The 22,533-nt window shown below is 38.6% G+C and overlaps 1 protein-coding gene across 4 annotated transcripts in view; it reads left to right on the forward strand.

The window, feature by feature from the left end:
• The first annotated feature begins 355 nt into the window (after positions 1-355).
• The window catches only part of ehmt1b (euchromatic histone-lysine N-methyltransferase 1b), a 43,467-nt gene continuing 21,289 nt past the window's right edge, over positions 356-22,533 (forward strand). The window contains exons 1-8 of one of the 4 annotated variants that reach the window (XM_066645617.1): positions 15,175-15,257; positions 15,470-15,547; positions 17,623-17,710; positions 18,610-19,100; positions 19,331-19,550; positions 19,760-19,896; positions 21,782-21,916; positions 22,410-22,481. In XM_066645617.1, the coding sequence (XP_066501714.1) occupies positions 15,521-15,547; positions 17,623-17,710; positions 18,610-19,100; positions 19,331-19,550; positions 19,760-19,896; positions 21,782-21,916; positions 22,410-22,481 (1,170 nt within the window). In that variant the 5' untranslated portion in view covers positions 15,175-15,257; positions 15,470-15,520. Of the gene's footprint in view, positions 391-10,474; positions 10,487-15,174; positions 15,258-15,469; positions 15,548-17,622; positions 17,711-18,609; positions 19,101-19,330; positions 19,551-19,759; positions 19,897-21,781; positions 21,917-22,409; positions 22,482-22,533 lie in introns of those variants that run through there. The other 3 variants (XM_066645618.1, XM_066645619.1, XM_066645620.1) reach the window with 3 other exon arrangements.

Consider the following 22,533-nt stretch of genomic DNA (forward strand, 5'->3'; position numbering starts at 1 on the left):
GTAGTTCTTTACCCACTCAATCTTCCGTTCATTTTCTTTAACCGCTTCATCCAGAGCAGTCTTGTGGCTCCTGCATTTGTATTATTCATTACATATACAGCATTGTTCAAATGTAGAGACCACATTTTGTTCATTCAAAACAGCCATTAAGCACAGGAAATTTATATTTCAGAGCCGCCAAAATAGTTTAATTAGAGTTTGACTTTCTGGTTTAAATACTCGTTTATAAAATAGACAGTTAGTGTAGAAACAATTAGGTCATTTTAATATTTTGGCTGATGGGTGTATTCCTGGTATGAACTCGAGAATCTAGGTCTGCGTAAAAGATGTTAAGTGACGTGTCATTAAGGGGCGGAGCTCTGGGGATCCATGGCTTCAGTGGAAACTGAGGTAAGAGACACAAACGCTTTCCTTCAAACTCTTTCTCTGTAAGACTCCGTCAAATGGGGTCGGGTGTCAGCAACGGTTTTCATGACTGCTTGACCTACCGAAGGCCAGCGGTTAGAGCCTCCCGGAGATTTTATTTGTCTTGTATGTGTGCGCGTTTTCAAACGTCCCGCCTGACGAGAACCCGCGGCTGCTTTTGTTATGAGGAAAATAATACAGGTGGCCTGCAGCCCGGGAATCTGAATGACACCCGGGGTAGATCTAAATCATGTTGTAGAACGTGTCTTATGCTGGTTCAGGGGCCCCGTACCATCCGGCTTCAAATGCTAGGTTGCTAAAGCCAGGACAATAACACATTTTGTTTAGTTTGTCTGTTCTTTCTACAGCCTCCCTTTCAGATATATACTCATTTTGATTCGGTGTAGTACACTGAGCAGTTGAAATAGTCCACCTTAAATGCTGCAGCTGTTAACGTTGCATTCTGGCGCCTCATTTAAGGTGGACCGGACAGTTCGGATACAGAGAAGCCAAATTCAGCTTCGTTAAAACAGAGAGAGTTAAAAGATTTGAACAGTTAAAAACGAATATGTATGTCATGTAGGGAAGCTGTGAGGGAGCACATCTAAAGAACGTTAGCTGTTGTCAATGGAGGCTTGCGTTAATGTGTTACCGTTAAAATATTTTACACGTTAAAGGTTGCATTAACGTGTAGAATAGGTTAGAGTTTAATACTATTAAAGTAGAAATGCAGCCTTTAACATGTAAAATATTTCAACTATGACATTAAACCTGCCAAGTGTTATCTGGTGTACTTTCGTCCATCTTTCTGTATTTATCTCAAACCTGGCTATAAAGGATACAGATCTTAATAAAGTGAGAAAAGTGGATCGAGTGAGTGACTCTTGAATGTAGTCTTTCACTAACATTCGCTGGAGTAGATGATTTTATACAGAGCTGTCTCTACTCTGAACTCTCCTCTGGTGCAGTCATATTTTACGTTAGCTCTACTATTATCTATTGTACACCCATTCTAAATGTACCACATGTACATAATCTTCAGAGGTCGGAGAGAACCTACAGTGTTTCACCAGTTGGGGGCAGTTTATGTCCGTGCTTTTTATTTAGTTCACGTTACTTGCTGGTACACTCTGTGTCCAAAACCCAGTGGACACCTGCTCGTTCATCCTATCCTCTGCACTCATCGCTATCAAAATGGAATTCAGCTACAGTAACAGCCTCTACTCTTCTGAAAATAGTTTTCACTAAGTGTTGAAATATTGCTGTGAGCATTTCCTTGTATATTTAGCTGCATAAGACTCTGCATGATCATGGAGTGAAGCAGGGTAATACGTTTTGGAGTTGGAAAGGAAACCTCAATGGCTTCCTCAGTCCAGAGAACACAGCACCCATGTCCCTCAGCTGAGTGCTTGGGGGCTTTATACAACTCCAGCCAGCACTTGGCATTGTGCATCGTGATGCCATGGTGACTCTCATGTGCAGCTGCCCCAATGTGTCCCAATCAATTGCCAGTAGTCTTCTGTGGTGATTACCCAGCTATGTGTGTGCAGTATATGTTAATTGTAGCATTTTCATAAAGCATTTTTCCGCTGTGACGGAAATGTTTTAGGAAATATATATGCCTTTTTTCTGCAATGTAGTGACTATTTTCTGCAAATTACACAACTGGCCTTTTTATATCAAGGCAACCATAGATCTCAGAAATGTAAAAACAATATTTTTATTTAACTGGAATTATTTTATGTCATATTTTTAAAGGTACCTTGAAGGATGTTGGTGTAGAACTATGTGATTCCAGGACTGTTACAGCCCTGCTTCAAGAGACTAGGGATGTGCAGATTCCAGCGTATTGACATATTTGGCTTTTCCCTAAACTAATGCTCAAACTAAATTGACTTAAAGTGAATTTTAAAGAAAATAACTCTACTGATTTGTGTCAGCTGCCTCTGATTATACATTCATTTAAGACTGTGTTTTCAATCTTCAGCTACACACTGAATAAGCAGAATTCAAGCTTAAATATTTGTGTAAATTGCAGTTGTTTAGTGTGGATCTTATGCTTATCAGTATAACATTTTTGCGGCATTTTTGCTCTGTTTGACTTGTATCTGACATAGCTGTAATTCTGTTAGATATCCTTTTTCACAGATTCACTGGTGAATGTTGTACACACATAAATGCAAGTCTCAGGACGATGACAATCCTCGCCTTTCCAGCCATGATGAATGATTTTTTTTTTCTGCGGCATACCACAGTGCATCTTACTGGCCATACTGAGCATGCTCAGAATATCCAACTTGTGCAAGAGTGTGTTGGGCTTAAAGCAAGAAAGTAGGGCAAAATACGTAGACAATCAACAATGTTACACATGAAAGAATTGCATGAAGTGAAAGCTGTGGTGGGTAATTGTGATCTTCCTTAGCCAATCAGATTGCTCCTCACATCCCCTGCTACTACAAGCATTATGCCTAAACACAAAAATGGTTGGGCCTGTTTTTATAACCAAGGAGTCCTGGCTTTATATGTACACAGCACAGTGTTTGGCTGCCTCAGGTTGGTCTAACAGTCAGAAATAACTTTTCAAGGAATCATAAGTAAAATTTAACGTTTTTACCATTCAGTACAATTGACCCACCTCTATCTTCTTAAGACTTTGATCATTTGGCCCTCTGTGTTTTTTTATTATTTGGACATGGATTCTTCCTTCCACCCAACTTTGAACCTTTTAAAATATTTTTTATCCATTTCACCTGATTATTTCTTATGTAAAGCCATGTTTTATCGAATTACCCATCATGAATGGCAAAAAAATGCTTGTCATTGCAGGAGATTGATTAGAAAAAAAATCATGTGGTGGAAATACTACACTTCTCACAAATTCTAAGTTGATGCATTTAGTTCCTTGTCCAATAAAATGGGAAGTGGATCTCTTGTTTATGTTCCTTGATATATGATATATATTGTTGCCACCATCACATGTTTCAGTACTTGAAAGGGCTACATTTTGGGTCTTTGTTTTTGGCACAAATGGACATTTTTTTTGATATTGAAAGACAAGGGGGAAAGGGGTGGGGGAGCATCTTTTTTCAAATAGCGTCTCCCTATGCATGAATTAACATCACAAAAGGTGCTTTTTATATCAGTGTTAGATGCATTTTTGTAAACTAGCAATTTGCACATCTCAAGTAAATGGTTTTGGTTCAGTCTCATATTTTCGAAAATACTTAGGTGGATTGTTACCGGCATGTAGGTAGGATGGAATCCTTTAGAGTTCAGAGAGAGATTATGGGAGGGTGTGCCTGACTGAATATAAAAGATTAAGAATTAGTATTGAAAATGTGGTCTAAAATCCTCACTGATGCATACATTTCAGTTCTTGCCAATACAGAACCATCCTTATTTTACATAAGAGCAACAAAGTACTTCCATGAATTCAATAGCGTTGAAACTTTATGATGATTTTAATGATTTAATGATATTTTTGCAGGATCACGATTTTATCACAATTCTTTTTGATGCTGGTTTTTAACCTCTTAACACTCCAGGTATTTTTTTTTTTCCATTTTCTGAATGCAATTACATACTCAAATCTTGAGGGAGTGAATAAACTAGAGGCAATTTTATAAAGTAATTTTACTGAAAAGCCTTCAGAATTATTAAAGATATAGAAATGAATCTTTAGTCGTCAAAATATGATCAATACAACAAAACATTTTAGGCACTTTCCTAAATTTAGTTTTGAATCTTCTTGGAAATCCTCCTTTGGAATCTTCAGAGACCCCAACCTCTCCATAAGGAAAAAAATGATTAATTTTACTGCAGAAAAAAAATATTATCTAAGTTTAATGGCAGTTCTGACTCACCTTGATTTATTCTGATATTTAGTCTTGTTTCTAACTCTTTAAGGACAGATGTGTTGAAAGGAGGGAGCTTTCCCTGATTGGCTGTAGAGTGAGGCTGCCTCCCTCATTCCCCTCCTGTGTTTAAATGGTCTCAGTAGGGAAATGACAGGCAGTTGAAGGGATCTAAGCTTTAAAAACGTATTTATTGTTTTGATTGTTCTTTATTTTCATTGCTGTTTTCATATAAAACTGCCTGTGTCGTCTCTCGCAGTGCGCGTCTGTTAGGTGCCGAAGCTCGATTGCTTCCCCGCTTCCTTGGTTGAGTATCGCCTCTGATTGATCTACAGACTTTTTTTTATATTTGTTGTACTTTATTTTTAACTGTTTTTCTTTCATTTTGCAAGTCATCTTTACACAAACATAAGGATTACTAAGGAGTGGATTGACTCAAATTCGGTCTTGTTTTGAAGGGTAATATGTGGAACGTAAACAACTTAAGAACTGCAGCGGACTGTATGTGCATTAGTACAATCCCATGATCTCCCTGTGATGGTGTGTCTTAAACAAATTTGTCATTCACAATCTAATATTGTCATATCGCACACCCCTACACCAGAAGTGCCAGGGTGTACATGGAGTGTCTGAACCATTCCAAGAGCTAGAACTGATGGGAGGCTAGACTGTGTTCAGACCCAAACAACAGCATACAAATACATGATGAGTGAACAACACTTACTGTTACCTCTGCCGTTGCTGTGGTTTCCAAACCCTGCTGTTTCCGTTAGTGATGGTGTTTAGAGACGTCACCAGCTACTTTTCAGTGTGAATGACACATTATGCATGTCGCAACACACCATGTACAAACGGTATATTTTTTGCTGTTTTTTTTTTATATCTGGCTTTTTGTAGGTTGCAGTGACTAAAAAGCAAAATAGGTCTAAAAGTAGTCTGTCCATCAAGGGCATATTTTAAACGTCAATGGACGTCCAAAATCCATCTTAATTAGTTAGTTAGCAAGTGTTGACTAATCGATAACGTCAGTGGACGTCCAAAATGCGTTTTATACAAGTAATTTATTTCGGGACCAATTAATAACGTCAGTGGACGTCCAAAATACGTCTAATAGTCGTCTTTTTAATGTCTGTGTTTGGATGTATTTTCAACTTTCATTTTCAACCTTAAGAGAACTTTGATTAGACGGCAGTCATTACGTTATTTCAACGTTGAATCAACGGCTAAATGTTTACTGGGAGGTTTCTCCATGATGAAGTAGAGCATTTAATATTTGGTATGTCCTAATGTTTGCTGGTTGTGAAGCATGTTTTAATTCATCCATCCTGTATATCTACTGCGGTGATAAGTGATCTTTTGCCAAAAGTTGAGAATTTGGTAGTCACTGCTATCAAATGTGTGTAACCTGCCCTATGATATGTGACCTTGCATGAGTGATTTCATGTGGCTATGGATATGGTGTACCTCACTAATTAAAGGTGTAAACAGTTAATTATTAAGTAACACCCTTTCCTTCAGCCTCATCCCTTCTCCCACCTCTACCCACACCTATGACCTGTTTAATGTTTAGTTTTTGCTCTTAGCAATGAAAAATTAATTCACTCCATCTGTGCTTATAACATTTACATCAAATGAATAATATCCATAAAAATGAACATTATCATCATGACAGTTACTCATGGAAAAAGACATGGAAAAAGACCTTATTTACTTAGTTAATGTGGTCAGGGCACCCACTGTGTGGATGCAGAGTGTAGTCATTCTCTGCTGGTTTCAAGGCAGTGCAGTCATGGCGGAGAGAACACAATTCGCCAGCACGAGAACGCTGTCCCTACTGGCATGACTGAGCATGCATCACCAACATGAGTGAGCTTTCCTCACCGGTGCATATCCAATAAAAGCAGACATTCTCCTTTGGTCATGAGAGTAGTAAAAACCAGGCTACAGGTCCAGCTATCACTCTTTGCAGTAGTTAATCTCACTCGAAATTCCAATTCCACTCTAAAATGGTGAACATTGTGTTTTAATGCAGATAAAGGTAAATATCACAGAACATAAAGTGCTGTGTAAATACATTGAATGGAAAAGAAAAAACATGCAAGCTTTTAAGGTGGAATGGGAAATCTGGATAAGTAACAATAATTTAAGCCTTGCTTTTAACACAGAAAACAAATGTGTAAATAATATGCTGTGTAAAGACTCTAAATGGTAAATGGAACATGCAGAGCCAACGTACAAGTTTAATTTAGAGCAAATAAGACTTGCAAATAAGATAACTTCAGGCTCATCAGTTAATAGTAACTGCAGCAGTACTTGTTTTTTTTTTTTTGTTTTTTTTTGCTGAAGAACGTGTGTGTGTGTGTATATAATATATACACACATATACATACAGGAGGTCCTTGGGTTACGTCAGTCCCGAGTTACGATGTTTTGTGGTTACGACACTCCCATTTATTGTATAAAGCCTTGTTTCGACTTAAGTGGTTTTGCGTCGTAAACGTCATAACGCGAAATTCGTGTTTGGTGTGAGCGCCGGAAAAATACATGGTTACGCGGCTCTGGACCAAGGAGGATAGGTGTTAGGATAGGATAAGTGCTTACAGTATGTTATTTACGTACACTATTTACGTATGTTCCGACTGACACCGAAAATCAGTTTACGACGCAGGAACGGATCAACGTCGCTTATGACAGATGAACCGAGATGAGGATGTTGCTTGATTCCTACTCCATAGGGGGGTAATATTGGCTTATTTTTGCTGTAGATGAAACTAACTCTAAATTTGTGAAACTACATGGAAGTAAACATGGACTGAAAGTTCTACAGAACTAAACAATTTAAGTAAAGAATTTCTGTGGTAGTTCAAACATTCATTCATTCATTATCTGTAAGCGCTTATCCAGTTCAGGGTCCCGGTGGGTCCAGCACCTACCTGGAATCATTGGGCGCAAAGCGGGAATACACCCTGGAGGGGGCGCCAGTCCTTCACAGTGCAACACAGACACACACACACTCAAATTCACTCACACACTCACACCTACAGACACTTTTGAGTCGCCAATCCACCTACCAACGTGTGATTTGGACCGTGGGAGGAAACCGGAGCACCTGGAGGAAACCCACACGGAGAGAACACACTAACTCCTCACAGACAGAGAATGGAACCCACAACCTCCAGGTCCCTGGAGCTGTGTGACAGCGAAACTATCTGCTGCGCCACCGTGCCACAGTAGTTCCAACAGTGAATTAAAACATACAGACATTCAAACAACAGACATTTTTCTTCTCACACGTACTGCTCCACCTTAAAAGATGCAGAACATCTGAACGCAAACAAATGAGAGAACAGCATTTTCCAGTTTTCTAGTTTTTCACCCCACTAGACTCTAGCTAGTAGTACAGCGGTTACTACTTCCTTCATTAGGAAGAACTGTGTAGACAAGTGGCTACAGTGAAAAATTATAAAAAACTAAACTGGCTTAAGAGAATGTCACTGACAGTGAGATTATAGTATCTGATTTTTATTTTTTTTTCTCCTCTAAACACACCTCATCTAAAAATAAATTCGATGGCATACAGCAGTGTGATCATCACAATCAAGCAATTTAAATGCATTTTTACTGACAGGGACAAGTCAAGCTAACAATTTTTTTTGTATTCAAATTATTTAGTTATTTCTGGTGTCTGTGGTACAAGTAATTAATAAACACAAGGACAAAACAATTAAAACACAAATTGCTACAATCTGTATTCTAATCTGCCTTGTATAGAGTGAGATCTGGAGAAACCTTAATCACAAGCGTGACGTTTGAGCTCTTAGATAGCTTGCGCGAGAAACCATAATGCTACTGTGATTAAAAACAGCCACATAGGCTGGGAGTATTTTGAAAAACTGTTGTCATCTAAGACAATTTATGGCTGCATCAAGAAGTGCAACTTTATTACACAAGCAGAAAACCATGCATTAAGTCTGTGTAGATGCATTTCTGAATAGTCTGGGACCAAGTTTATCTCAGACGGTCAGAAAGTCAGTGGAAAGTTATGTTGTGGTCAGATTTGTTTACTTGTCTGATTGTTTTTGGGAAAACGTATATTGAGTATTTGGGCCGAAAAGGAGTGGGATTATCGAGAATGTGATCTGAGAAACATGCTGTAATGGTGTGGGGGTGCACATCGTATAGGTAAATAGCATGTGTGAGACGTTACCATTCATTTGGAGGTGTGTTTTTTTTTTTTTTTTTTTTTTTTTTTTATAATGTAGTCATCAAGGTGTGTTCCATGGAAGTCCATGTTAATTTTAGCAAGACAGTGCCAGAATTCATTTTTCACAGGCCTCAACAGAATGACTTTGCAGGCAATGTGTCTTCGCTTGGCTGGACTATCTGCAGTCTATATCTGTCTCCTACAACACTTCATGACAGAATCAGACAACTGAGACCAAAACTGTTGAGCAACTAAAGTCCTGAACCAAGCAATAATGTAGAAAACAAATCCATGTGCAAATCCGCCACATCCCACATATTTAAAAATGGTTATAGAATTCATGTTGGTTTGTAGATTTGTCAGGTAAATAATGGTTAATGTGTCCAAGTTCAGTTTTTTTAATGTGTTGTTATGATGTTGATATAATGTGTTGTAAATAAAGAGTGCTTTAAATTAAGACAAATTTTAAAGCTTAGGAAAGTGGTTAGAAATCAGCCCTGAGATTTTTGCACCACTCTAAGTTAAATCACAAATAATCCAAGATGGACATGTTTACATTTAAAAATTAAATATACCTCCAGAAATTATGTATTATTTTTCAACATGAACAAATCCTGAGATGTAAATCTCCTTTGTAGCTGTTGTTCTACTGGATCCACACACTGTTCCATGAAATGGCTGCAGTGTTGTTTTTTCCTGCTCTTCTTTCTTCGTGAAGAACGGCAGAGTTCCAACTGAGCATGCCCAGAGAGCGCCATGTCAATGCTTTCTACAGAGTTGATCATGTGACCCGGAGGAGGCACGGTGCTTGTGTGGAAAGCTAGACGGTAGTTAGTGGAGCTTTACTCTCACCCTCTTCCTCCTCCCCCATCAATGGAGACCCACAGTTTAAGCCAGGTACTGCCATGTTGCTGGAAGGCACAACCTCAAACAAGGCAGGATATTTTGCTTCTCCATTTCTGCCTTTTATCTGGGAAAGGCATAGCCTGGTAGATGCCTGGTGTTTCAGAGGCTGATTATTTTGTTTCTGTAATAATAAGCTAGGTATGTCATAGGTTGGCATTTTCACTAACATTGCAATTGGATTGATCTGTCAGCTGATTTTGTATATGGATTCAGCTGCTTGTCCACTTGTGGTACAGAAGCTGATGAGAAGGCCTTTCTGATATTCGTTGGGCCAAAGCTCTGTAGCTCTTGAAGATATTTTTTTAAACCTGGCCTTGTGGTTTCCCTGAGTCTGGGACATTATTTTTAATAGATGAGTTTCGTTTGGTTTTGATGTACCATGACGTTTTTAGAATTTTTAGAAGGTCATCTCATTTGTTTATCAATGAAAGGCCCCTTAAATTTTTACCAGGAATAGCTGCATGTTTTCTCTTGTATCTCACTGAATATTTTTCTTTTGTTCTACAGGCAGCTAATCTAGTTATGGACAGAAATGCAGGCTTGTGGCTCAGAATACAGTGCCTGTTGCTGAAAATAAATGATATTTTTGCCAAGTAGTATCTAAAAGCTTACATAGCAGAGAATGTGTCTTGAAAATGGTACAGTTTGCTACTACCTTCGTTCTGACAATAGTACCCTGTTTTAATCAAGACTGAAAAACGTTTTTTCTCTAAGTTCATACTTTCTGCATTTCTCTAATCAATATCAATGATCCCTTGGATCATTATTTATTTGGAATTATTTTGTATGCAAGCCTGGTCTAGTTTCATTTTCTCAAATGTTTAATGTATTCCTTGTAAAACTTTACTGGTTCCTGTTAGGGACATGGTTCTAGTGTGTCATGATGTAGAGGAGCACATTGCTAGAGCATACCTGTTGTAAACCATGCTTTCTTTCCTCTCTTTTTGTCAGTGTTCCCTGCTCTTGCCCTCCTAATGCAGTGTTTCTTGTTTTATCCCCTTATCCTTCTCTTCTCCTCCTGTAAAGCCAGATGGATTTGCTGCCAAAAGGAAAAAAAAAATGAAAAATCTGTTTTTCTTTTTGGAGAATCATGATTTGATTAGGAGTTCTAAATGAGGTAAGCTGAGCCTCATAAGGACCCATTCTCTTGACTGCTTGGCCTACAGGTCTGAACAGAATTAAAAATGGCCAACAGGAACTCTCAGAGCATGCTTCATTGCTTAGCTTATTTGTCTAACAGAGCTTTGCAGGTTTGATTTGAATAAATCATGGTGCAACTTTTTGATGAAGCCATCTTTGACCTGTATTGTTAAAGATGTGTTGAGAAATTATTTTGTGTGAATGTGACACACAAAATTCACACGACAGTATGAATGTGTTTTCACTGTGTTCACATTGGTTGGTTTTATTTGTGATACTTAATTTGGTAATCACACCAAACCTGTTGTGATCTTTAAAAAGGAAGTTCATTATAATGTATATACTTTATTAATCTGTTAACAATTGTAGTAGAATTTGTTCTGCCAAAACGTGTCAAAAATAATTTCCCTTTCAAACAAAGTTGCAATGACCTGAGTTATTACTGGTTAAATATTGATCAGCTAGTTGTTATATGACACATTTAGTTTAATACCATTTGTCGCAGTCCATACATTAGAACCTTTTGCATGCTCTGCATCTGCTGATTTTTCTATTTGCCTAAAGATACAAATGTCTGCTGTTGTCTTGGGCTTGTTGGTGGTTTCTGTTGCTCCTTTGATTCATTACTGTAAACATTGTACCATTTTGTTGGGGAATAGTTTGTCTTGGCCTTGTGACGGGCCTGCTCTTCTCTGTCTCAGTAGAGATAAAGACCTCTGATGTAGATGAGTGGAGATTAAGGATAGCTCACGCTCTTGGTCCTTGCTTGCTGTTTTCGCTAACAGGCCCTCTGGCTGCTTAGATATGATGTTTCTTTTTTGACTACCTCATACGTTGCCTATTATTTCTTCATTTGCCAACAATGAAATGGTGGCTTTCTTGCATTGGTGCCCTTCTTTAAGAAGAAGAAAACATTGGAAATTAGAACTGACTGAGCATGCTCTGTTTGAGCTTTAGCAAGGCCGACCAACAGAGGGAGCTGCTAGGTCACGTGACATGCAAGCCGTGTGAATGTCTGCATGCAGGAGGAGGAGGAAAAGAAGAACAATCTGTTCGAAGCTCTCTCACTCTCCCTCAATGGAGGCCACCAGGAGAAAGCAGGTATGATGCTGCTGGAAGGGCACCTTTAGCAGGGAAATGTTGGCCAAGACATCTTTCCATGATGGCTGTAAATATTCATCATTTGAAGCTTATTCCCTTGCTGTGTTACTTATTCCCTTATCTGTCTTTCATACCTTCATTCAGTTTCGATCCATTGAGATTTGGCAGCTCTTCTCATGTTCAAACGGAGAGTTCTCTTGTGACTGAGTGGTGGCCTTTAGCCTTCAGATTCAGTCATGCAGTGGTATGGACTGAAGCCTGTGTTCAAGCTCTATGGTCAGAGTTAGAAACCATTGCCAAAGTCTTTTGGCCTTTGCTTGTTTCCACAGAGGTGAATTTGAGCAGCATGGCCTAACTGCTGTAGAGTTGGTAATTTGCAGAAGGAGAACCTAGAGGATTTTTATTGGTTTAATGATTAATTTGAATAACATATGCTCTGGAAAAAGAGATGTAAAAAAGAGAACTGGTCTCATTCGTTAAGCTTTCATGCTGAACAAAGACTGATTATTTGAAGTTTTATAATAGACTATCTTTGCTTCCTTGCATGTTATTCTCCTCTTATGGCTATATCGGTGGATTGGGACTGCCTTATGAATCTTTACGAAGAGGATAGATAAATGACAAAACACCCTCTAATGCACAGGAAGACTATGGATCCTTGTAGGTTTAGGCCTGTTGACTGTCAAGACTACTCTGGATAACACTCCTGTGCTGAAAACAAAATCATTTCTGTATGAGCTCAAGAGTTTTCTCTTGTCTTTGAGGTACAGTAAACAAGAGAGTCTTTGCCTCACCAAGTAACATGTTCCAGTACTAGTTTCATTATCCTGTTCAGTTTTCTCGTTGAAGGAGCCAAGCAGATGAGAGAAAGAATGCGACACCTACAGTGCAGAGACATGGATCTCAGTGGATGTTGTTTTGAGTCTCTGAGAAGCTCTTTTGTTCAATCTGATTATTTTAACTGTTTTACAGAATACGTTATTGTTCATGTTTTTGTAAGGCATGTTTTACAAAACTGGCCTTACTTTCAGCAATTCTTCTTGCTATTTTTTGTGTCTCAGTGGTCTTTGCAGAAAATTTCTGTAGTGAGTTTTAATTAGTTCCTTTTCTCTTTTTTGAATTAGTTTAATAAATAAGAATAGATCAGTCATTAAATACATGGTTTCTTCATGCTTTTATTATATTTGGCATGCTTCTTTAGATAATTTTGTCATACTGCAGTAAACATCTCGACCTAACATTATGTCCTTTGTGTGTGGCTAGCTCTGCCATTGCACGTTGTTCGTGTGTGACTGCCATGCTGATGATCTGCTCATTTTTAAGCTTGTCCACAACTAGCTTTTGGTATAACGAGGTTGACTAGAGAGTATTTTTTGAAGTGTATGCACAGGACAATCGTCAGTATAACTGACACATTGTAAGAATTCATTGACTTGGAAATGCTCAGCTTGAGTTTGTCTTTGTTGTATGATGCTATGAAAGGAATGGAGGTTTTGTGAAAATGGAAAAAATAAAGTAAACCATGGGCACTTGCAAATACTTTTGTGTGTAGAATGGCCTGTGATACTCCAGCTTCTGAAACAGTAAGCTGCTTCAACATTCAAATATTAGTCAGACATGTTAAGTCTTTTGAAATTTGATAAAAACAACTATTATAGATGACTGTCTTAATTAGGCTAGTTTTTCTAGACAATTATCAATTAATTTTTTCCTTATTACTCATGTCCCCCCCCTCCTGCAATGGGAGAATGTTTTGATATGTTAATCAGAATTGTTATATGTTGGCTTTTCTTCCCCACATAGATCCTTCCAGAATCCTCCCAACACATAGAAATATTCACTGCCTGTCCTGCTGTGTCAGTAAACAATCTGGTTACGAAATGGCGGTTAGGAGTGGAAGGCCCTTCCCTCTCTCTCTTTCTTTACTGGGTAGGCTCTCTCTGTCACCTGTAGGGGGAGACATTGAGAAAGAGAACATAACAACATGCACACAATTCTCACATTGAAGATATCAAGACTTTTGATGTATCCCAGTACATCTTTATGTGAAGATACTTTGCTGAATAGGATGCTCTTTAGCCCAAGGTAAAATTAGTTGACTTGAAGTTATTGATGGGTCCATTGTATTCACAGTGTGTTAGGGCATTCCACTTGAAACTGAGCTGAGAGAGTCGGTACAGATACGTGTAGGGAACTTGGATTATTATGATGATCATTTGAAGAGAACAATGTGTGTATGTGTGGTTAAGGCCAGGGTTGAAAAAGGCTCTCATGCTGAGGAATGCCAATGGATAAGGTTGCAGCAGGGGAGAGCAAACATCTGTGTTAGCCCACATAGCCCTACTACAGCATGGAGGTGCTGCCACTTGCTGGAAGACAGTGATCTTAAGTCAGCCCTCTGGTTCCACTCATGTTCCAGTCATTTTAAAATGATGTACATTCTAAAACTTGATGAGAGTTTGTGTCTTATCTTTTTCTTTTACTTTTCTTTTTTTTTTATTTATTAAAGAGTAGCTCTTCCAGTTACTATTGCATTGCTTTGCAGGCTTGAAGGATAGTCTGTGTTCTCCCCTCGTCTGCTCACCGCCTGTAGATTCCATTCCTGAGATTGCTATCGCTTGTACCATAGTATATTCAGAATTTTGTGTAACATATCTCAATAGCAGAGGTGTACGGTTGTCGTTGTCTGGTCACTATTTTAGGAAGTGGAAAAAGTGAGTCACTGTTCTGACACTGATGTTCACTCTACCTTTGCCTAGTTGTCAGAGTTCTGCGTTTCTGTGCCTATGCGATTTATCTTTGATGTAGGCACTGGTGATTGTTTGCTAGTTGCCTACTTTATTATTCACTGTAAAGACAGGAAACACACACTAACTGTATGTGATAACTTTGTCTGCCAGCTTTGAATTATTTTGCTGATGCTTTGGTTGTTGTGTCCTGAAATGTGAATAATACAGCTTTGAATATATTTATTAAGTGGCTTTTACAGGTTATGCGCCAGTGTTTTTTCTTCTACTCTTCTCACGATTTAGTCTGAGAAACAGCACATGCAATAAGGTTTGAAGTGGCAGTTATGCTTTTGAATCAGCACAGACAACTAATGGGAACCAGAGATAAATGATCTGACCTAAAGGTAAGATTAGTCTCTTTGGCCCATTTTGGAAAGAAACGGTGCTTTGAGAGTGCTCATAACTGTGACTAGATGCAGAGGAACATTGATGCCACAACAGAGACCTCTTTTTGTTGAATGACAGATGGACTCATTAGAGTCGCCACTGGTACATCCTGCATTACGATCGCCTCCCTATGTGTAATTTTGCACATGTTGGATCAGAACCTGCGCAGGTTGGTTAGGTAATGGGGGACTCTTATTATGAAGTGGCTCCCCTGGTGGTGAGAGAGGGAAACAGAAAGAGAGACCGACCTTTGTTGAAAACAGCTCCAACAAACGGCAGACATTTTCTGACTGTCCTGCAGAAGGCAGCTGGTGTGGCTGCCAATCAGATGAGGGCTGGGGAGCTAGGCTGATGTGGGGGAGGGGTAGCAGTGGAAGAGCCTGGACTTTGCTGTAATTAGTACACCTTCTGACCTCCTTTCTTTGAGCATTGGTGCTGAGAATCACTACAGTATATGTTGAAGGCTGCCATGTGAGTGAGAGTGTTATACTTCCTACAAGCAGATGCACAACACCAGTTGACACTTCTGCTTCTGTTCTTCTCAGGAGACCTTGTTTACCTTGTCATTAGCTGAGTAATTTATTCATGCTTTGCCTTTAAGTATTTGCTAATTATAGATGTGGAAATTAAGTGAAGTGACAAATCACCTTACTAGTGTGTTAAACTGTTTGTTTCTGTTGCAGTGTCCACAGATTTCCTTCTTGCTAAGTGGTTCCTGATAGATGGATGGATGAATGAATGACTTCAGCAAGAGATCCTTGGTACAAAGACATAATTTTTGACCGTTAGCATACAGGAAACTTGGCTTGATGTGTGTTGTGTAGACTGCATGTACTGGATGAGTCATTCACACTGCTTTCTGTGCTGTGGAAATCCTCTATTCAGGGCTTTACAGTTGTGGCCTTCAAAGAGTAGGAGAGGATTCAAACCTGGTTACTGTGCTTGATTGGCGTGGGGGGGGGGGGTGTCTTTGATGTTTCTAAGACAGCGAACACTCCAAGACTTGAAGGCGATGATAATAACTGTTTCCCGCTGGATTTGTCCTAGAGCAAATGCCTCACACATTGCTCCTCAAACCTAGGTTTTAATGTGGTGTATATTCATTGGTCCACTCCGTTGTCATGAAAGCCCACTCAGGGTTTGGATTGCATGGGCAGGGTCCAGATCAAATGTGGAGATGGAACACTACTGCAGGGCCGGCTGAGCAGCTTGAGCCGTCTACTGTAACTGGGCCAGTGGCCAAGTAGAATCATGCAACACAACAGCTAGGCACAACCAAACAAAATGGAGAGAGTGAAGGAGAGAAAGACAGAGATATGCTGAGAAGGAGAGTGAGTGATTAGAGAGAGCCTGTTTATGCGATCATTCTCCTTCTTTTTGATAAATTGATTTAGCCCCAAGTCTCATATTTAGTTAGATCTGTTCAGAGCTCAGTGAACAACAGAGGCACGGCTGAGCTCACAACATATTCTTGCTAAAAAGCGTTTTTTAAATTTGCTCTAGGGTTAATATAACAAATAGGATAGGAAGAATTACTTTAGGGGTAGTTAGTTTATATCCCTATAGAGTACATTTAGCATTGTCCTACATTCATTTTTTATTCATTTACAGCGTTCAGCAGAAGCTACTCTCCAGAGCAACTAGCCTGGCTATGGAGACCCACTGTTCTGTTGAAAGCTCTGCCAGCCAATCAAAGCATTTGTTGTTGAGGTGTTGTCACATTCCCAAGGGATGAGCTCATTACTCCATGTTTTTCCCCTTTGTCGATCTCTTTCATAGAGGTAATTTGAAATGTATGTCAGAGGCCGGTAGCCGGTGTGGTTATGGGGGTTTCTTAGAAAAAAGACTACTTAAGACATTGTTCTTTGAAATGGCCAGTTAATAATTTAAGTTCGTTTTCGTGGCCATTGTGATTAAAGCAGAGCTTGTTGTTATTTTTAAAGATATATTAAGGTTATTAAGTTAATTAAATATAATTACGTTTTTCAGAACTGTTCCGTTATTGTTAAGACCTGTTTGTTAAAGATCTATTTTTTTACACCAGTTTTCTTAAACGGTGATACGTGTACCCCTATTGTTTCGTGAACAGCAAGAGGTGGTACACAAGATGTGTGACAAATGTGTTACTTAATTAAATAATTGTTTAATAACAAAATGTTCATGTGTAAATTGCATGATGTTTCGCAGTTTTCACATTTATGCTTCAATGAAAATTAGAAACAAAGATAGAATTCTTTCCATGTAAAAACAAACAGGAAGAAAAAACTGAGCAGAAGGAAAACTAGGTGGCCATTCTTCACATCAATAGAGTCCCAAAACACAGTTCTTCACAAAAATAGCGCCCTAAAACAAAGTTTAACTTGATCAGTTTAACACCACCTTGACCTACAGATAAAAGCACAGAAAGCTGCTGTGAGCACTTGCTCCAAACGCTGCTCTGTTTTCGTCTATAGCTTAAAATGCATAGTTGATATTAAATTGACCTCTATTTTATTTTTATTTCAATAAAAACCCTTATTTCCCAAAAAAGATATGTTCTCATTAATGAATTACTAATTTTTAGTAATTATTTTAGATTTATCTTTGTATAAAACATGAAAATTAGTTTAAAAAGGCAACAAAAACATGCAGTGAGAATTTGCCTTATGCACACCACCTGTCCCCAGAACAGAGGAAGAACCAGGGGCGCACATGATTCTGATATTGTGGTGAGACTCAGCAGGGTAACTTGGAGGTTTTGATTTGATAATTGGTAGTACTTGGTCTTTGAGGATCATTGACCTAGATCATATACAAATCTTGCTCTCTTTGTAAACTTATAACACATGTGTTTCAGCCTGCCGGTTTGGCCAGGGGAATTGTGGGAAAGGGAGAATCCATGAAATGTGAGGGCATGAAGGCCTCCCACAACAATCCAGAAGAAGGTAAATGTATCTTTGTTTTTCCCAATTTCATATTGTCTGTATTAGAGAAGAGCATAGATATTTAACTAATCCAAAGTTTTAAAAATTGATTAGTAAGTGAATAACTTAAATTGTTTACTTTTCTGACATTATTCATTCTTATGAAGTCTCATCACTCAAAAACAAAACACATGAAATCTATAGCCCACTGGAGGTCACTAAAAATTATGCCTTCACACAAGAAGTGGGTCTTCAGAGATCTCTGCAGCTCTGCCCTCTCTGTGCAGGACTTTTTCAGCTGGCTTCAAACTTACCTTGACTCGGAGCGTTCCAACAGTAGTTCTTCATGAAAATGTAGATTTGTATAAAGGTAGATGTTACTTACTCCAACAAGAAAATGGAGCCAGTTACAGTAAGCTTGAAATGTGGGGTCTGTTTGGTTTAATCTTTTCAGTTCTGAGTTGAACTCAGTTAAGTTAAATGCTCCTTTCTAGTCTGTATCAAACATTTCTTCTCGACTTTACTGATCATGGATTTGTGAGGATACAAAATGTTCTTTGATATCTGAACTCTTGATCACTTTTCATAATAACAAAGTGTTAAATAATGTTTTCATATTTTTTTTCTTGACAATGAAACATTTCTCTTGAACATAACTTAGAGTTGTTTTGGATTATTGCTCACATTTTTACATAAACAATTTATTTTCACAGTTAGCAAACTTAGCCTGTTATAATGATATATGTACCAAGAAACAGTATGGAATATTGATTGGTCACAATGCCACTGTTCTTTGGTACATTTAATTTGGCTGGTAACAGAGCATTTGTTTAGCTTTGGTTCTGCTGTTGAATGGGGTTTTCAGATGTTTTCACACAACTGTTTATATATTCATTGTCCTGTTTTTTGTCTCATTATAGGTGGGGATGAGGATGATTTGAATAAGAAAATGGAACCTTCCAACACTGATGCAGAGTTGAATGGGACCCATGAGAGCTCAGAAACAGAGAAAGTTCAAAAAGATCTTTCAGTCAAAGAGTCACCTACCCAATCGCAAACCATGGAAAATGGACTTTTGGAGATTGATCCTCCTCATGGCTCCACTGTAGGCAGTAATGGATTCATTCTTAGTAAACATCTAGAGGATGCACCGGCTGCTCAACACAGGACTAGCTGGTCCCCTATGGGGACTTCAGCCATAGGGCATGCCGCTAAAACACTCCCTCCTTCACCCAAGTCACAGCTTCAGGGCCAAGGTGCTCTAAAGACGGACATGAGCAAAGGGCCCAGTCTGGCAGAGGGACGCTCTGAGCGAGAGACTAAAAATGGCACCACATCAAGCACCCCTCCACCTGTAATACACAGAGCACGAAAAACCATGTCCAGGCCAGCTTCTAATCAGCATTTCAAGGTAATCAGTAGTTATTGTGTATCAGTTGGTATTTTATAACTTAGCCTGAGACATCCAATTGAGTGAGGTTAAAAGACAAATATTCTGGGGAAAATACTGTTGTGAAATTAATTATTCATTCTTTTTTTCCTTTACTGTTGACTCCTTTAGTGGTCTCAGTTCTGTTTAGTTTTGTTCTGTTAAATAAATTCCCACCATGATATCTAAACCGTTTATTTTTTTTCTTGCAGCTATTAAACAGGGAATCAAAAGAGCAGAACATGGTGAAAGATAAGAGCTTGAGTAGAGACGATACTGAGCTGTCTCTGCAGACTCTCTCCACCCAGAAACAGCTACCTCAGAGCCAAACTGATGCCACACCGGCACCCATCGCCACTCCGGCAGCCATTACCACACCGGCAGCCATAACTACACCGGCACCCATGAACACACCAGCCAAGCCACACACAGGTTACATTCTAACTGATTTGATCACTTTTATAATTTTCTGTCTTATTAGTTCCATTCATTTTGGCATGGTTTTTCTTCAGGTCAAACATTGTCCCATTCATGATGAGACTTGAATCAGTTGCAATCTTGCAGTATTAACCAGTTTTCATGTATGATGACATGTTTTCCTATAGTGTTGCATAATTCAATGCAGACTTTTATTTACTTAGTAGCGTCTGCATTGAGGAAGAAGAAGAGAAAAATGGGAACATACAGCCTCGTTCCTAAGAAGAAAACCAAAGTCCTTAAGCAGCGCACGGTATTGGAGATGTTCCACAATATCTCCAAATCTCCACCCAGTCCTCAGGTCAGAGAGCTAAACCTGTCCAAGAGCATATTTGTTTATTTTATTGGTTTCAGTATATGCAGTCACATCCTGGAGCATTTAGAGGTAATTAAAAGGACACAGTTTTCATAATTTATGTTTCATATTTATGTTCACACCACAATGAATTTGAAAAAAAAAATCAAGAAGTAATTGAAGTGTAGATTTTCAGCTTTAATTCGAGAGGCATAAACTACTGTAGAGATCAAATTTGGAACAACATTTTTTTCCCTACATTGAATAGTCACTACTTATGCTACGTTAACACGAATAGAAGGGATTCAGATGAAGAATATAATGATTTAAACATTTTCTGTATCACAGTATATAAAAAAACTTAAATGTGAATAATTCTAAAAATTGTCAAAAGGGAACACTTTCAGGATACTTCAGTTATTGGTGTTAGTTCCAGCTTTCTTCCAAAACTCAACGCTAAACTTACAACTGCAGTGGGCTACTGTGCTTGTTTTTTTTCTCCACCTGTTTTCAGACCGTGACATCAGCAGTCATTGAACTCCCACAGCGCCCCCTATCTGTGGCTTTCTTAAATGCACATGAACATTTTAGCTGACTTTTAAAGACACAGAACAGAAATTTGACACACCGTGTCATAAATATAGACCTCATATTGGGATACCGTCCACATTTTTAAATCACGGTATTATCGTTATACCGCTTAACTGTAGTTGTACAAGGAATAATCTGAGGAAAACTATACGGAGATGGAAAAGTAGGTGTGTGACCACTGTCTATGATTGTGGAGAACTGCAGTTTTCTCTGGTTTGTTTACGTTCAGAAGCTCTGCATATTTTAAGGTAGAATGCGTTGTTTGAGGAAATAAACAACTTGTTTTGTAAGTGGCTGAATGTTTATATTACAACAAAGACTTATTTGTAACTGGTGTTGTTTAGTTACCTTTCATGCAGTTTGCAGTCTCCCAAATTTGGACATATTTCCACCTTGAGTGATCTGAAACAGCAAAAATAAGTCAGAATTACCCACCTATGGAGCAGGAATAGAGCAATATCCTCATCTCGGTTCGTGCTTTTTTGCTTGGAGTTCTCTCTGATGTCTAAAAACAACTCCAGATGCCTAACATACTGGACTGAGACACTTAGTTTTGTTTTTGTTAGTTATTTACTGATGCCGGGGCTTCATAAAAAAATTAACTAGTTTGCAGCATACAAACAAAACTGAGAGCTAGTAAATGGTAAGGAAACATCCAAATTGTATCAAGTTTGTTTAGCTACAACCGTGAACATCTCCTTTAAGGCACAGAAGTGGAATATTCTTTTGACCTCAGCCCAACTGGGCACTGACTTCATTTACTGAAGAGAAAGCCAAACATAGCACAAAAAAGCAGCAACTAAAGGGAGCTTCATTAAAGTCTTACAAAGCATCTAAAGGGAGGAAACTCAGCAGGGTTCTGAACTTCAGACGGTGACGGCAGAGAATTTGCAGTGAAGGGTTTAAAAATGTTCATTATTTATAATTGTTCAATTAATTTAGGTGTTTGAAAATTCAAGGACTATGTAAAAATGGTTGTAATTACAGTAATGAGTTAGTGCACTGTTTTTGTTAAAACTCTTGAGTTATAGCTGAAAGCGTACAAAGAAATCAAAATTTAATTGTTTCAGATCCAATGTAGTGATCTAGAGACTAAACTTTGAAATTTGTATCTTTGTCCAAATACGTCTGGATTCAGCTCTCTATGTTTAAGTGTGAAGCACCTCAGGGAACTTGCTTTTAAACTCACTTGCTCACATGCATACTTACTCACAGCTAGCTATTTTCTGATGGCTTTTAGGGGTAGTTGGTTGGTTGGTGTCTGACTGTTTACTGACCTTTTGGTGCTCTTGATATACAGTTACCAAAAGAGGCTCCACAGATTAATGGGGAAAGGATAGACAATGACACTGAGGAAGAGGAATCAGAGGAGGATTCTGAAGATGAAGAAGAGCTCCCTGGGGCAGCACCTAAGGATGGAAACAGAATACCTTCGGTACAACAGGTTTTTTGTTTACTTACCAGCATGTAGAAAGATGCTGTCTAGTTGCTTTCTTCTATAACCTTGATGGGAAACCCTGAATAGACAGAGTCCAGTACAACTTAGATATTCCATATCAACAACTAAACCTTGATTGTCTTGAGATCCCTTTGCTGTGACTGGTGTTGAATTCCAAAAGTGCTCTAGAGTCCTGGGTCCAACTGGCCCTGATCCATAGGTTGGAAAGATGTCTAGGTTTTTAAAAATTGAACAGTCAGTGCTAACTTCAGACTTCACTAGAGCATGTTTGCACCCTCACTTCCAGATAGATTTTTTTGCTGTAGGATTCTGAAATTCAGACCATTTGGAGCAACTGGCAACAGCTCACATAAGTGAGAGAACTGGAAAAAATGCACAAAAACATATATTAAAATGGAAACAGTCCAAAAGAAAATAAGTAAAACATAAACGTGCATTTGAAACTGTTAGTTGCTTGTGTATGATACAGCTTGGAGAGGATCAGGAGTCTGACGATTCTGCAGAAGAGGAAGTTGAAGAAGAAGGGAATGAATCAGATTTGGTGAGATCATAAAACCTTCTTAAGTTTAAATACCTTTCTAGTGCCATTCTTA

Source organism: Hoplias malabaricus, chromosome 15 (assembly GCF_029633855.1).
Source record: "Hoplias malabaricus isolate fHopMal1 chromosome 15, fHopMal1.hap1, whole genome shotgun sequence".
In the NCBI taxonomy this organism is placed as follows: Eukaryota; Metazoa; Chordata; class Actinopteri; order Characiformes; family Erythrinidae; genus Hoplias; species Hoplias malabaricus.